General features: G+C 46.3%; 1 protein-coding gene across 5 annotated transcripts in view; it reads left to right on the top strand.

The window, feature by feature from the left end:
• LOC137334327 (nuclear receptor subfamily 2 group C member 2-like) overlaps nucleotides 1–16,729 on the top strand; it is a 166,665-nt gene that overhangs the window by 52,052 nt on the left and 97,884 nt on the right. For all 5 annotated transcript variants that reach the window (XM_067999020.1, XM_067999022.1, XM_067999019.1 and 2 more), the window contains 2 exons: nucleotides 1,739–1,841; nucleotides 10,991–11,170. In XM_067999020.1, coding sequence (XP_067855121.1) covers nucleotides 1,739–1,841; nucleotides 10,991–11,170 — 283 coding nt within the window. The remainder of the gene's footprint in view (nucleotides 1–1,738; nucleotides 1,842–10,990; nucleotides 11,171–16,729) is intronic.

The raw sequence follows: 16,729 nt of genomic DNA, 5'->3' as shown, positions 1-16,729 counted from the left end.
CTTATTCTTCCAACCAAAATACAATACCGCACACTTACGTATATTCTGCAAGTTTATTAATGTCTTCCTGTATTTTATCGCAGTCCTCCTCAGTATTAACTAAACCCCCAATTTGGTATTATCCACAAATTTTGAAATTGTACTTCCGATTCCCGAGTCCAAATCGTTAATGTAAATGGTGAACAATAGTGGTCCCAGCACCGATCCCTGTGGAACATCACTTCCCACCTTTTGCCAGTCTGAGTAACAACCCTTAAACCTTACTCTCTGTTTTCTGTTTTGTAGCCAGCTTGCTATCCGTTCTGCTACTTGTCCTCTGACTTCACATGCTGTGACCTTAGTCATGAGTCTGTTATCAAAGGCCTTTTCTCTTAGAATCATAGAATCATACAGCACAGAAGGAGGCTATTTGGCCCATCGTGCCTGTGCGGACTCTTTGAAAGAGCTATCCATTCCCCTGCTCTTTCCCCATAGCCCTGCAAATTTTTCCCCTTCAAATAGTTCTCCAATTCCCTTTTGAAAGTTAATATTGAATCTGCTGCCACCTCCCTTTCAGGCGGCGCATTCCAGATTATTACAACTCGCTGCGTAAAAGAAAAAATTCTTCTCATCTCCTCTCTGGTTCTTTTGCCAATTACCTAAAATCTGTGTCGTCAGGAGTAAACGTTTTAAATTGGGGGAAGGCAAATTTTACATAACTAAGAGGTGATTTGGCAGAAGTGGACTGGACACAACTACTTGAGGACAGCTGAGGCCTAACGAGTAATTTATAAAGGTTTAGCACAGCTTCCTTGCTTTTGTACTCTATGCCTTTATTAATACAACCCAGGATCCCATATGCTTTTTTAACAGCCTTCTCAACTTGTCCTGCCAGCTTCAAAGATTTGTGTACATATATCCCCATGTATCTCTGCTCTTGCACCCGCTTTAGAATTGTACCATTTAGTTTATATTGCCTCTCCTCATGCTTTCTTCCAAAATGCATCACTTCACACTTCTTTGCATTAAATTTCATCTGCCATGTTTCCTGCCCATTTGACCATTCTGTCTCTGTCCTGCTGAAGTCTGCTACTATCCTCCGCACTGTTTACCACATTTCTGAGTTTCATGTAACCTGCAAGCTTTGAAATTATATCCTCTATACTCAAGTCCAGGTCATTAATATATATCAAAAAGAGCAGTGGTCCTAATACTGACCCCGGGGGAACACCATTGTATAGTTCCCTTCAGTCTGAAAAACAACCGTTCACCGCTACTCTCAGTTTTCTGTCTCTTAGCCAATTTCATATCAACGCAGCCACTTCCCCTTTAAACCCATGAGCTTCAATTTTGCTTGCAAGTCTACTATGTGGTACTTTATCAAATGCCGTTTGAAAGTCCACATACACAACATGAACCGTGCCAACCTCATCAATCCTCTCCGTCATTTCATCGAAGAACTCAATCTGTTGAAGCTAAAGCTCCAGACTTCAAAGGTTGGCTGAAGGTCACCCTTGTCCCCTATTAGAATCATCAATTTTAGAAGAAGTGCCTCACTAGATATTAATTTTAAATCATAAAATCTTTGGATAGGAAGAGAGATTAAAACTCAACTGAACTTTAAAAGAGAAGCATTGTAGCCAGAGCCTCTGCTATCTCCTCTCCAACTTCCTTCAGTAGCCTAGGGTGCAGCCATCAGGCCCCAGTGACACACCCAAGCCTTCTGGTTACTAATATTCTGATTGACATCTTTTTCCAGATTGTGACAGATGCAGCTGCAGTAGAACGTCTCTTAGTAAAATCAGAGGTACAACGTTCACAGCCGGTCGAGTACTGTGTCGTGTGTGGAGACAAAGCATCAGGTAAATACCTACTGGAATATAATCTGACATGTATTCTCAGCTATGAACCTGAACGTATTCTCAGCTATGAACCTGAACGTATTCTCAGCTACGAACCTGAACCTATTCTCAGCTACGAACCTGAACCTATTCTCAGCTACGAACCTGAACGTATTCTCAGGTATAAATCAGTATGTATTCTAACCTATAAATGGAGAGGGTTGATGAGGATAGTGCGGTTGACGTTGTGTTTCTGGACTTTCAAAAGGCATTTGATAAAGTACCACATAATAAACTTGTTAGCAAAATTGAAGCCCATGGATTAAAGGGCAGTGGCTGTGTGAATACAAATTTGGCTAAGGGACAGAAAGCAGAGAGTAGTGGTGAATGGTTGCTTTTCAGACTGGAGGGAAGTATACAGTGGTGTTCCCCAGCTGTTGGTCCACAGCTGATGACAGATTCCAGCGCGAGTGCAAAAGACAAGGCTGAAGCGTTTGCAACCGTCTTCAGCCAGAAGTGCCGAGTGGATGATTCATCTCGGCCTCCTCCCGATATCCCCACCATCACAGAAGCCAGTCTTCAGCCAATTCGATTCACTCCACGTGATATCAGGGAACGGCTGAGTGCACTGGATACAGCAAAGGCTATGGGCCCCGACAACATCCCGGTTGTAGTGCTGAAGACTTGTGCTCCAGAACTCGCCGCGCCTCTAGCCAAACTGTTCCAGTACAGCTACAAAACTGGCATCTACCCGACAATGTGGAAAATTGCCCAGGTATGTCCTGTCCACAAAAAGCAGGACAAATCCAATCCAGCCAATTACCGTCGCATCAGACTACTCTCAATCATCAGCAAAGTGATGGAAGGTGCCATCGATAGTGCTATTAAGCGGCACTTACTCACCGATAACCTGCTCACCGATGCTCAGTTTGGGTTCTGCCAGGACCACTCGGCTCCAGACCTCATTACAGCCTTGGTCCAAACATGGACAAAAGTGCTGAATTCCTGAGGGGAGGTGAGAGTGACTGCCCTTGACATCAAGACAGCATTTGACTGAGTGTGGCACCAAGGAGCCCTAGTAAAATTGAAGTCAATGGGAATCAGGGGGAAAACTCTCCAATGGCTGGAGTCATACCTAGCACAAAGGAAGATGGTAGTGGTTATTGGAGGCCAATCATCTCAGCCCCAGGCCATTGCTGCAGGAGTTTCTCAGGGCAGTGTCCTAGGCCCAACCATCTTCAGCTGCTTCATCAGTGACCTTCCCTCCATCATATGGTCAGAAATGGGGATGTTTGCAGATTCTTGCACAGTGTTCAGTTCCATTCGCAACCCCTCAAATAATGAAGCAGTCCGAGCCCGCATGCAGCAAGACCTGGACAACATCCAGGCTTGGGCTGGTAAGTGGCAAATAACATTCGCACCAGACCAGTGCCAAGCAATGACCATCTCCAACAAGAGTGAGTCTAACCACCTCTCCTTGACATTCAACGGCATTACCATCGCCGAATCCCCCACCATCAACATCCTTCTCAAGGGCAATTAGGGATGAGCAATAAATGCTGGCCTTGCCAGCGACACCCACATCCCATGAACAAATAAAAGAAAAGCTCTTTTTGATATATATTAATGACCTGGACATGAGTATACAGGCCATAATTTTAAAGTTTGCAGATGACACGAAACTCGGAAATGTAGTGAACGGTGTGGAGGATAGTAACAGATTTCAGGAGCACGTAGACAGACTGGTGAAATGGGCAGACACACGGCAGATGAAATTTAACGCAGAGAAATGTGAAGTGATTCATTTTGGTCAGAAGAATCAAGAAAGGCAATATAAACTAAATGGTACAATTTTAAAGGGGATGCAGGAACAGAGCGACCTGTTGTGTATGTACACAAATCTTTGAAGGTGGCAAGACAATTTGAGAAAGCTGTTAAAATAGCATACAGGATGCTTGGCTTCAAAAATAGGGGCATAAAGTACAAAAGCAAGAAAGTTATGCGAAACCTTTATAAAACACTGGTTAGACCCAGCTGGAGTATTGTGTTCAATTCTGGACACCACACTGAATCTGGGGTTGTTCTCCTTAGAGCAGAGAAGGTTAAGTGGAGATTTGATAGAGGTGTTCAAAATCATGAACGCTTTGATAGAGTAAATAAGGAGAAACTGTTTCCAGTGGCAGAAGGGTCGGTAACCAGAGGACACAGATTTAAGGTGATTGGCAAAAGAACCAGCGGCGACATGAGGAAACATTTTTTACGCAGTGAGTTGTAATGATCTGGAATGCGCTGCCTGAAAGGGTGGTGGAAGCAGATTCAATAATAACTTTCAAATGGGAATTCGATAAATACTTGAAGAGGAAAAATTTGCAGGACTATGGGGAAAGAGCAGGGGAGTGGGACTAATTGGATAGCTCTTTCAAAGAGCCGACACAGGCACAGTGGGCCATGTGGCCTCCTTCTGTACTGTATCATTCTATGATTCTATGAAACCAGCTCCTATTCTCATCTGTAAACCTGGACGTATTCTCATCTGTAAACCTGGACGTATTCTCATCTGTAAACCTGGACGTATTCTCATCTGTAAACCTGGACGTATTCTCATCTGTAAACCTGGACGTATTCTCAGCTGTAAACCTGGACGTATTCTCAGCTGTAAACCTGTATCTGTTGTAAGGTACAGACCTGAACGTATTGTAAGGTACAGACCTGAACGTATTGCAAGGTACAATCCTGAACGTATTCTAAAGCACATACCCTAACGTAGTCTAAGGTATAAACCCGAACATCTTTCAACTGTATTCAGTATGGGAATGAAACCTGAGTGAGAATTGTATGTTGTGGTCACAGAAATAACATGTATGTTTTCACACTTACAGCCATGCTTCGGTTGAGTGATTATAGGCTTTTGTCATTCTCAGAGAGATTGAACTAGCATTTTAGTAGTGTGTTTCACATTCTCAGGATGTCCTAAAGCGCTTCACAGCTAACAAATTAGTTTAGATGTAAGTCACTGGCAAATACATCGAGGTCCCACAAACAGCAAATGAGACTGGTGACCAGTTGATCTGCTTTTGCTGGTTTTAGTTGAGAAAGCAATGTCAAAGTTCAAATAGTGCCAGCAGAGGCAGAGAGGGCAGGAATTTAACATAAGGAGTTAAGAGCAAGTATAGTCTTTAGGGGTACTGGGGCTAGAGGGGCCAGGGTATGCTGAGCTAAGTGAGTCCCCTTTTTAAAGTCATACATTCTGTACTTATATTTACATCATATCTACTTTGGTCTGATTTTTTTTGTTGAATAGCAACACTGAGCAGTTTGGGAAAGAGTGGTGGGTTGGTTGGAGTGTCGGAGTTTTCTGCAGTCCAGACTGAGGTGCTACAGCCCCACCTCTGGTGGGAGGGTGTCATTTCCGTGAGATGACTTGGGCACTGGTCATTATATGTGCAGACATAGAAATTCAAAATGAAAAAAGTTTACTGTAAAGTGTGACAAAAACCTGACAGCAGGGGGTAAGGTTTTGTAGACAGGAAGTGGGCACAGAAGATTTTTAATATTAACTGGTTGAACTCTTGTGCCATTCAACAGGATAAATCGCAGAAGACAGTCTCTCTATTACCTGTCTCTAATGTTTTCGTGTTGCTACATGGGAACAGGAGGAGGCCATTCAGCCCCTCAAGCCGGCTTCACCTTTCAATTAGACCATGACTGATGTGTACCTCAATCTTGTTTACCCACCGTTGCTCCATATCCCTTGATACCCTTACCCAATAAAAATCTGTTGATCCCAGTCTTGAAAGCTTTAATTGAAGCAGTTTCTCTCTGTCTCTCCTCTTAACTTCTATCTCTTTATTCTCTTCTGTTCTGCTTCTCACTCTCTTTTTCTTCTCTTTCTTTTCGTATGGGAGGTGGTGGGTGATGTGGCATGGAGAGGCGGGAACGGAGCAAGCAATGGCTGCACCCACTCCCATTCATTTCCCCCAGGGTGGCAAGGGGCCATAGCCTCCCTCATCCCCAGCTGTTTCCCCTACCCCATCTCCCCTCCTTATGTGCTCCCTTCAGAGAGGCCATATTACTGTTCAGAATTCAATTAGAATGAGGAAAGAGATGAGGGAAGAAATTCAACCTCATTGCGCCTGTTTTACGCCCGTAAAACGGGTGCCACTAGGGCCAATTTTGGGGACCATCAGACCGCACCCCAAGGTCCAACCCAATTTTGGGTTAGGCAGTTTTTCAGGAGTGCCTAGCTGCCTCCTAAAACTGGCGTTAGACCCCTTACATATGTTAATGAGGGGCCTAACGCCTGATTTAAGCCCCCTTTGGGAATTTGGATAGTGAAGAATAGAGCAGGAACCGGGCCTGCTCCACTCCGGATTGTTCAGCGGCCAATAAGTTATTTTTTTAAAAATTCAAAAATCGTTCCTGTGGAGCCTGGAGGAGCAGGGGTGATCCCCGACTCCATAGTACTCCTAATCGGACCCTCCCTCCCAGCACTTACCTTTGGGCTACTGCTGGCAAGGCAAGTGGCCTGATATTCGCCGGTTTAAAATGGACAAGCCGCCTGCGGAGATGTGACAGGCACCGGCAGCTCGCTCGGATATTGGCCCAGAATTTTCTGTCTAAATAACGGTGAGGCTAATGGCATTCGCCTTTATTTATGCACAAATGGTACAGCTACTTCAGGCCAGGGGCAGATGTGCAGTTAAACGTGGATATCCAAAAGTTGTTGTCCAAGTTGCGCTGCTCTCCTGTTAGCTTCATGAAAACAGCATCTCACTGTCTGCCTCACCATTGATCTGCATTGAATGGCGTGAAATTGCTGCATTTGTGCAGTATGTACGAACTAAACCCGCCGCAGATATTTAGGGCTAGTAATTAGTAGCGTAAGTACCCTTTGAACAATGCGCTCTGGGGTAGAGAATTCCAAATATTCTCTACCTCTGAGTGAAGAAATTCCTCTTCATCTCGGTCCTAAATGTCTGACCCCTTATCCTGAGACTATGTTCCTTAGTTCTAGACTCTCCGGTGAGGGGAAACAGCCTCTCAGCATCTACCCTGTCAAGCCCTCTTAGAATCTTACATGTTTCAATGAGATCACCTCTCATTCTTCTGAACTCCAAAGAGTATAGGCCCAGTCTACTCAATCTCTCCTCATAGGACAACCCTCATCCCAGGAATGAATCTAGTGAACCTTTGTTGCACTCCCTCTAAGGCAAGTATATCCTTCCTTAGATAAAGAGACCAAAATTGTATGCAGGACTCCGAGTGAGGTTTCACCAAATCCCTGTACTTCCTTACTCTTGTGCTCCAAACCCCTTGCAATAAAGGCCAACATACGTTTGCCTTCTTAATTGCATACTGTACCTGCATGTTAACTTTCTGTGATTCATGTACAAGAACACACAAATCCCTCTGAACACCAACTTTTAATAGTTTTTCACCATTTAAAAAATATTCCATTTTTCTATTTTTCCTACTAAAGTGAAGAACCTCACATTTCCCCACATTATACTCCATTTGCCACTTGTCGATATCGCTTGCAGTCTCTTTGCATCCTCCTCACAGCTTACTTTCCCACCTAGCTTTACATCATCAGCAAATATGGATACATTACACTCGATCCCTTTATCTAAGTCATTGATATAGATTGTAAATAGCTGAGGCCCAAGCATCGATCCCTGAGGCACCCCACTAGTTACAACCTGCCAACCTGAAAATGACCCGTTTATTCCTATGCTCTGTTTTCTGCCTGTTAACCAATCCTCTACCCATGCTAATATTTTACCCCCAATTCCATGAGCCTTTCTCTTGTGTAACAACCTCTTATGTGGCACCTTATCGAAGGCCTTTTGAAAATCCAAATATACTACATCCACTGGTGTCCCCCCTTATCTACCCTGCTAGTTACATCCTCAAAAAACTCTAATAAATTTGTCAAAACACGATTTCCGTTTCATAAAACCATGTTGACTCTGCCTGACCATATCATTTTCTAAATGCCCCGTTACTACTTCCTTAATAATGGGTTCTAGCATTTTCCTGATGACTGACGACAGGCTAACTGGCCTGTAATTCCCTGTTTTCTCTCTCCCTCCTTTCTTGAATAGCGGGGTTATATTTGCTACCTTCCAATCCATGGGGACTGTTCTAGAATCAAGGGAATTCTGGAAGATCAAAACCAATGCATCCATTGTCTCTGCAGCCACCTTTTTTAAAACCCTCGGACGTAGGCCATCGGGTCCTGGGGATTTGTCGGCTTTTAGACCCTTTTAATTTTTCTATAACTTTTTCTTTACTAATCTTAATTACTTTAAGTTCCTCACTCTCATTAGACCCTTGGTTCCCCACTATTTCTGATATTTTTTTTAATGTCTTCTACTGTGAAGACAGATATAAAATATTTGTTTAACGTCTCTGCCATTTCCTTATTCCCCATTTTGATTTCTCCTGTCTCTGCCTCTAAAGGGCCCATTTTGAGGGAGAGTACTTTAAGCTGAAGGTGAGTGTGAGGGAGAGTACTTTAAGCTGAAGGTGAGTGTGAGGGAGAGTACTTTAAGCTGAAGGTGAGTGTGAAGGAGAGTACTTTAAGCTGAAGGTGAGTGTGAGGGAGAGTACTTTAAGCTGAAGGTGAGTGTGAGGGAGAGTACTTTAAGCTGAAGGTGAGTGTGAGGGAGAGTACTTTGAACTAAATGTGAGTTGGATGGAGAGTTAATTCAGTAACGTGATCAATTCTCTTCTGTATCATTTCAGTTTAAATTTTCTTAGATTGACTTTGTGATTGAAGCCCCTCACTAACTATGGATGTTTGCTGTGGAGAATTTGGATATGATTTATACTGAAGAGTTACATTGATCTCACAAGGGTTAAATATCCCTTCTGCAGCATGAATGAGAGGGGGAGGGTGGGTGGAAGAGATGTAGATTAAAGTCTCATCCGTCTTTTGGATGAGTCGTTAAACCGAGGTCCCGTCTGCCCTCTCAGGTAAACGTAAAAGATCCCACGGCCACTATTTCGAAGAACAGAGGAGTTCTCCCCAGTGTTCTGGGACAATATTTACCCTTCAACCAACGCCACTAAAATAAATTATCTGGTCATTATCACATTGCTGTTTGTGGGATCCTGCTGTCCACAAATTGGCTGCTGCTTTTCCTACATTACAACAGTGAATACACTTCATTGACTGAGGTCATGAAAGGTGCTCTATTAATGCAAGTCTTTCTTTAAAGTTAGACCGGCTGGTCCACCGAACACTACCTGACTTCTGATCAAACAATAAATGTCATTATGACTTTACTGTGGATCATCCACGCTCATTGTGTTGAGAGTGCCTGTTTATTTTGAAAACAGCAGGAGTTAGTTGCTGGGGGCAATAGTCACTTTGATTGACAGCCCTACATCCCCACCTCTATCCAGAGAGGGAATGGGAACACATGTTCTGGGTCAGTTAGTGAGACCCGTTGAGAGAGGCAGGAAAGGCCTACCGGGTTTCCCACATGCCAGGCAGCCAGATTGACAGGCTGGCAGCTTGTCGGCAGTGAAAGGAGTCGCAAATCAGAGAGGGTGCGGGAGGGAGAGCGAGAGCATCGGGCTTGGAACGAATCGGAGTGAGGGGGGGGTGGGTTGTGGACGACATCGAGGGCATGGGGAGGGAGTAAGCCACCAATGCAGATCGAGGTGGGGGGTCCAGCATCGGGGTGGGGGTGTGAGGTTAACCGATCGCGGGGGTCCTGTTGGCCAAGAATGGATGGGTTGGGGGTGGGTGGGAGGTTAAAATAACAGCTTTTTGGAGGGGGACCGCATCCAGGCTCCAAAGCACCCACCTCTGGGTTTAACCCAGGCAGGTTTGTCTGCGTGTGGACAGCAGACATCAGGAAGTCCCACCCCCACTTAAAGCTGGCAGGCCGATACTTAAAGGGGCAATGTACCTCATTGAAATACTTGAGGTACTGAATATTTTGTGTGTTGGAAAACTTAAATGAATTTAACCTTACCTGTTCGGGTTTCCCACCGCTTCCGATTCACGTCAAGTGAAAGGAGGCGGCGAGGGCCTTTATTGCACTGCATGTGGGCCCGGAGGAGCAGGAGTGCTTCATCCAGACTCAATAAGCTCACCAGGTCGACAGGACCCCCGCGATCGGCCACCCCACGCCCTCGATGTCGTCCACATCCCCCCTCTTGTTCCAAGCCCAATGATCTCTCTCTCTCTCTCTCCCTCCCGTCGCCCCCCCCCCCCCTCTCTGATTCACGGCTCCTTTCACTGCCGATAGGCGGCCAGCCTGTCAACCTGGCTGCCTAGCATGTGGGAAACCCGGAAACACAAATACTTACCTTCGATTGAGTTGCGATCGCCGATTGCAACACACTCAATTCGCTTCCGGATTCCCCACGCGAATATCTGAGGACAATTGGGTTACCTGGCTCCGAGTAAAAATCATCCCCAATGTGCGGTCTCAGCATTTAGTCAACACAAAGTTTCCTTTCTTAAAGTAAAATACATGACACCATTAGTTATTATCATTGTAATTCGCAGTATAACGGCTGGCTCTGAAATAACCATGTCAGCCGTGGCTCAGTTGGTAACACTCTTGCCTGAGTCAGAAGGTCATGGGTTCAATTCCCACGGCTGACACTCCAGTCCCAGTACTGAGGGAGTGCTGCACTGTTGGAGGTGCCGTCCTTCGGATGAGACATTAAACCGAGGCCCAGTTGCCCTCTGAAGTGGATGTAAAAGATCCCAAGGCACTATTTCGAAGATGAGCTGGGGAGTTCTCCCTGAGGTTCTGGCCACTATTTATCCCTCAACCAGCATCACTAAAACAGATTATCTGGTCATTATCACGTTGCTGTTTTTGGGACCTTGCTGTGCACAAATTGGCTGCTACATTTCCTACATTAGAACAGTGATTACACTTCAAAAGTATTTCTTTGGCTATAAAGCGCTTTGGGAGGTCCTGAAGTGGTGAAAGGGCGCAATATGAATGCAAGTTCTTTCTTCCTTTTAAACTGTCATGTTGGGGACCCAGGGGCAGTGATCACAGAGATGTTCTTGCTGTGGGACTGCCAAAAGTGTGAAGGCCAGAAACACGGCTTGTGAATGGCTCTGTGCTATTTCATTACAAGCTCACTAACCAGAATCTGTCAATGTAACTCTCTATACTCCTTTACCTTTGAAGGACGTCACTATGGTGCGGTCAGCTGTGAGGGTTGTAAAGGATTCTTCAAACGAAGTGTGAGGAAAAACCTGACATACAGTTGCCGTAGCAGTCAAGACTGTGTCATCAACAAGCATCATCGCAACCGCTGTCAGTTCTGCAGACTTCGAAAATGTTTGGAGATGGGCATGAAAATGGAATGTAAGTATTACACTGTGCCTGGAGTGTCAGGGGAGTATCACATTGTACCTGGAGTGTCAGGGGAGTATCACATTGTACCTGGAGTGTCAGGGGAGTATCACATTGTACCTGGAGTGTCAGGGGAGTATCACATTGTACCTGGAGTGTCAGGGGAGTATTACACTGTGCCTGGAGTGTCAGGGGAGTATCACATTGTACCTGGAGTGTCAGGGGAGTATTACACTGTACCTGGAGTGTCAGGGGAGTATCACATTGTACCTGGAGTGTCAGGGGAGTATTACACTGTACCTGGAGTGTCAGGGGAGTATCACATTGTACCTGGAGTGTCAGGGGAGTATCACATTGTACCTGGAGTGTCAGGGGAGTATTACACTGTACCTGGAGTGTCAGGGGAGTATTACACTGTGCCTGGAGTGTCAGGGGAGTATTACACTGTACCTGGAGTGTCAGGGGAGTATCACATTGTACCTGGAGTGTCAGGGGAGTATTACACTGTGCCTGGAGTGTCAGGAGAGTATTACACTGCACCTGGAGTGTCAGGGGAGTACTGCACTGTAGCTGGAGTGTCAGGGAGAGTACTGCAGTGTACCTGGAGTGTCAGGGGAGAGTACTGCAGTGTACCTGGAGTGTCAGGGGAGAGTACTGCACTGTAGCTGGAGTGTCAGGGGAGAGTACTGCAGTGTACCTGGAGTGTCAGGGGAGAGTACTGCAGTGTACCTGGAGTGTCAGGGGAGAGTACTGCACTGTACATTGGGTGTCAGAGGAGTATTTAACATTTCCTGTAAATATGACACTTTAGCAGAGGGGTCAGTGACCATGGGGCATAGTTTTAAAGTAATTGGTAGAAGGATTAGATGGGAGCTGAGGAGAGATTTTTTTCACCCAGAGGGTGGTGGGGGTCTGGAACTCACTGCCTGAAAGGGTGGTAGAGGCAGAAACCCTGAACTCATTGAAAAAGTACTTGGATGTGCACTTGAAGATCCTTGACCTACAGGGCCATGGACCAAGTGTTGGAAAGTGGGATTAAGCTGGATAGCTCTTTCTCGGCCGGCACGGACACGATGGGCCGAATAGCCTCCTTCTGTGCCGTAACTTTCTATGATTCTATGAGGAGTATTACACTGTACCTATAATGTCAGGGGAATATTACACTGTACCTGTAATGTCAGGGAAGTATTACACTGAACTGTAATATGAGGGGAGTGTTACACTGTACCCAATGTGTCGGAAGTGTTAAACTGTACCTGGAGTGTCAGGAGAGTATTACATTGTACCTGGAGTATCAGGGGAGTATTACAGTGTATCTGCAGTGTCAGGGGCATATTACACTGTACCCAGAGTCTCTCGGGAATATTACACTGTAGCTAGAGTTTCTGGAGAATATTACACTGTATCTGTAGTGTCAGGAAAGTATTACACTGAAACTGTAATATTAGGGAGGTATTTACATTGTACCTGAAGTATCAGGGGAGTGTTAAACTTCACATGTAATATCAGGGAAGTATTACACAGTACCTGTAGTGTCAGGGGCGTATTACAGTGTACCTGGAGTGTCAGGGGAGTATTAAACTGTATCTGGATTATCAGTTGTGTAATACACTGTGCCTGGTGCATCGGGTGTATGGCACTGTCCCTGTACCGCCATGGGAGTATTACACTGTACCTGGAGTGTCAGGGGAGTATTACACTGTACCTGGAGTGTCAGGGGAGCATTAAACTTTACCTGGAGTATCAACTGCGTTTTACACTGTACCCAATGTGTCAGGTGTGTTACACTGTACATGGAATGGCAGGGGAGTGTTATACTGTACATGGAATGGCAGGGGAGTGTTACACTACATCTGTAATGTCAGGGGAGTATTACATTGTAGTGGAGTGTAAGGGGAGTATTAAACTGTACCTATTATGTGAGGACATAAGAACATAAGAAATAGGAGCAGGAGTAGGCCATACGGCCCCTCGAGCCTGCTCCGCTGTTCAATCAGATCATGGCTAATCTTCAACGTCGACTCTACTTTCCAGCTCAATGCCCACATCCCTTGATTCCCCGAGAGTCCAGAAATCTGTCTATCTCAGCCTTGAATATATTCAACTACTGAGCATCCACAGCTGTCTGGGGTAGAGAATTCCAAAGATTCACAACCCTCTTGGACCCTCCCCACAACTTGGAGGGGAACGTGCAGGTGGTGTTGTTTCCATGTACCTGCTGCCCTTGTCCTTCTAGGTGGTAGAGGTCGCGGGTTTGGGAGGTGCTGTCGAAGAAGCCTTGGCGAGTTGCTGCAGTGCATCCTGTGGATGGTACACACTGCAGCCACAGTGCGCCGGTGGTGAAGGGAGTGAATGTTTAGGGTGGTGGATGGGGTGCCAATCAAGCAGGCTGCTTTGTCCTGGATGGTGTCGAGCTTCTTGGTGTCCATACTTAAGAAAAGACATACTTGCTCTCGAGGCAGTACAAAGAAGGTTCACTCGGTTAATCCCGGGGATGAGGGGGTGGACATATGAGGAGAGGTTGAGTAGATTGGGACTCTACTCATTGGAGTTCAGAAGAATGAGAGGCGATCTTATTGAAACATATAAGATTGTGAAGGGGCTTGATCGGGTGGATGCGGTAAGGATGTTCCCAAGGATGGGTGAAACTAGAACTAGGGGGCATAATCTTAGAATAAGGGGCTGCTCTTTCAAAACTGAGATGAGGAGAAACTTCTTCACTCAGAGGGTAGTAGGTCTGTAGAATTTGCTGCCCCAGGAAGCTGTGGAAGCTACATCATCAAATATATTTAAAACAGAAATAGACAGTTTCCTAGAAGTAAAGGGAATTAGGGGTTACGGGGAGCGGGCAGGAAATTGGACATGAATTTAGATTTGAGGTTAGGATCAGATCAGCCATGATCTCATTGAATGGCAGAGCAGGCTCGAGGGGCCGATTGGCCTACTCTTGCTCCTATTTCTTATGTTCTTATGTTCTTGTTGGAGCTGCAGTCATCCAGGCAAGTGGAGAGTATTCCATCACACTCCTGACTTGTGCCTTGCAGATGGTGGAAAGGCTTTGGGGAATCGGGAGGTGAGTCACTCGCCGCAGAATACCCAGCCTCTGACCTGCTTTTGCAGCCACAGTATTTATATGGCTAGTCCAGTTAAGTTTCTGGTCAATGGTGACCCCCAGGATATTGATGGTGGGGGATTCGGCGATGGTAATGCCGTTGAATGTCAAGGGGAGGTGGTTAGACTCTCTCTTGTTGGAGATGGTCATTGCCTGGCACTTATCTGGCGCGAATGTTACTTGCCACTTATCAGCCCAAGCCTGGATGTTGTCCAGGTCTTGCTGCATGCAGGCTCGGACTGCTTCATTATCTGAGGGGTTGCGAATGGAACTGAACACTGTGCAATCATCAGCGAACATCCCATTTCTGACCTTATAATGGAGGGAAGGTCACTGATGAAGCAACTGAAGATGGTTGGGCCTAGGACACTGCCTTGAGGAACTCCTGCAGCAATGTCCTGGGGCTGAGATGATTGGCCTCGAACAACCACTACCATCTTCCTTTGTGCTAGGAATGACTCCAGCCACTGGAGAGTTTTCCCCCTGATTCCCATTGACTTCAATTTTACTAGGGCTCCTTGGTGCCACACTCGGTCAAATGCTGCCTTGATGTCAAGGGCAGTCACTCTCACCTCAACTCTGGAATTCATCTCTTTTGTCCATGTTTGGACCAAGGCTGTAATGAGGTCTGGAGCTGGCGGAACCCAAACTGAGCATCGGTGAGCAGGTTATTGGTGAGTAAGTGCCACTTGATAGTACTGTCGACGACACCTTCCATCACTTTGCTGATGATTGAGAGTAGACTGATGGGGCAGTAATTAGCCGGATTGGATTTGTCCTGCTTTTTGTGGATAGGATATACCTGGGCAATTTTCCACATTGTCGGGTAGATGCCAGTGTTGTAGCTGTACTGGAACAGTTTGGCTAGAGGCACAGCTAGTTCTGGAGCACAAGCCTTCAGCACGACAGCCGGGATGTTGTCGGGGCCCATAGCCTTTGCTATATCCAGTGCACTCAGCCGTTTCTTGATATCACGTGGAGTGAATCGAATTGGCTGAAGACTGGCTTCTGTGATGGTGGGGATATCGGGAGGAGGCCAAGATGGATCATCCACTCGGCACTTCTGGCTGAAGATGGTTGCAATCGCTTCAGCCTTGTCTTTTGCACTCACGTGCTGGACTCCGCCATCGTTGACAGTGCTATCAAGCGGCACTTACTCGCTGTGGGGATGTTTACAGAGCCTCCTCCTCCCATTAGTTGTTTAATTGTCCACCACCATTCACGACTGTTGAGCTTTGATCTGATCCATTGGTTGTGGAATCGCTTAGCCTTGTCTATAGCATGTTGCTTCCGCTGTTTAGCATGCATGTAGTTCTGAGTTGGCACCTCATTTTTAGGTACGCCTGGTGCTGCTCCTGGCATGCTCTTCTACACTCCTCATTGAACCAGGGTTGATCCCCTGGCTTATTGGTAATGGTAGAGTGAGAAATATGCTGGGCCATGAGGTTACAGATTGTGCTGGAATACAATTCTGCTGCTGCTGATGGCCCACATCGCCTCATGGATGCCCAGTTTTGAGCTGCTAGATCTGTTCTGAATCTATCCCATTTAGCACGGTGGTAGTGCCACACAACACGTTGGATGGTGTTCTCAGTGCGAAGACGGGACTTCGTCTCCACGAGGACTGTGCGGTGGTCACTCCTACCAATACTGTCATGGACAGATGCATTTGCAACAGGTAGATTGGTGAGGACGAGGTCAAGTAAGTTTTTCCATCGTGTTGGTTCTCTCACCACCTGCCGCAGGCCCAGTCTAGCAGCTATATCCTTTAGGACTCGGCCAGCATGGTCAGTAGTGGTGCTACTGAGCCACTCTTGGTGATGGACATTGTAGTCCCCCACCCAGAGTACATTCTGTGCCCTTGCTACCCTCAGTGCTTCCTCCAAGTGGTGTTCAACAAGGATGAGGACTGATTCATCAGCTGAGGGAGGGCGGTAGGTGGTAATCAGCAGGAGGTTTCCTTGCCCATGTTTGACCTGATGCCATGAGATTTCATGGGGTCCAGAGTCAATGTTGAGGACTCCCAGGGCCACTCCCTCCTGACTGTATATCACTGTACCGCCACCTCTGGTAGGTCTGTCCTGCCGGTGGGACAGGTCATACCCAGGGATGGTGATGAAAGAGTCTGGGACATTGGCTGAAAGGTATGATTCTGTGAATATGGCTATGTGAGGCTGTTGCTTGACTAGTCTGTGGGACAGCTCTCCCAATTTTGGCACAAGTCCCCAGATGTTAGTGAGGAGGACTTTGCAGGATCGACTGGGCTTTGTTTGCCTTTATCGTGTCCGGTGCCTAGTGGTCCGTCCGGTTTTTTTCTTATTGTGACTTTTTTTAGCGAGATTTTACAACTGAGTGGCTTGCTAGGACATTTCAGAGGGCAATTAAGAATCAACCACATTGCTGTGGGTCTGGAGTCACATATAGGCCGGACTGGGTAAGGACGGCAGGTTTCCTTCCCT

The sequence above is a fragment of the Heptranchias perlo genome, chromosome 17, assembly GCF_035084215.1.
Source record: "Heptranchias perlo isolate sHepPer1 chromosome 17, sHepPer1.hap1, whole genome shotgun sequence".
NCBI classification, from domain to species: domain Eukaryota; kingdom Metazoa; phylum Chordata; class Chondrichthyes; order Hexanchiformes; family Hexanchidae; genus Heptranchias; species Heptranchias perlo.
Note: the sequence above shows the minus strand (reverse complement) of the source record. Positions and strands in the feature narration are given on the sequence as shown.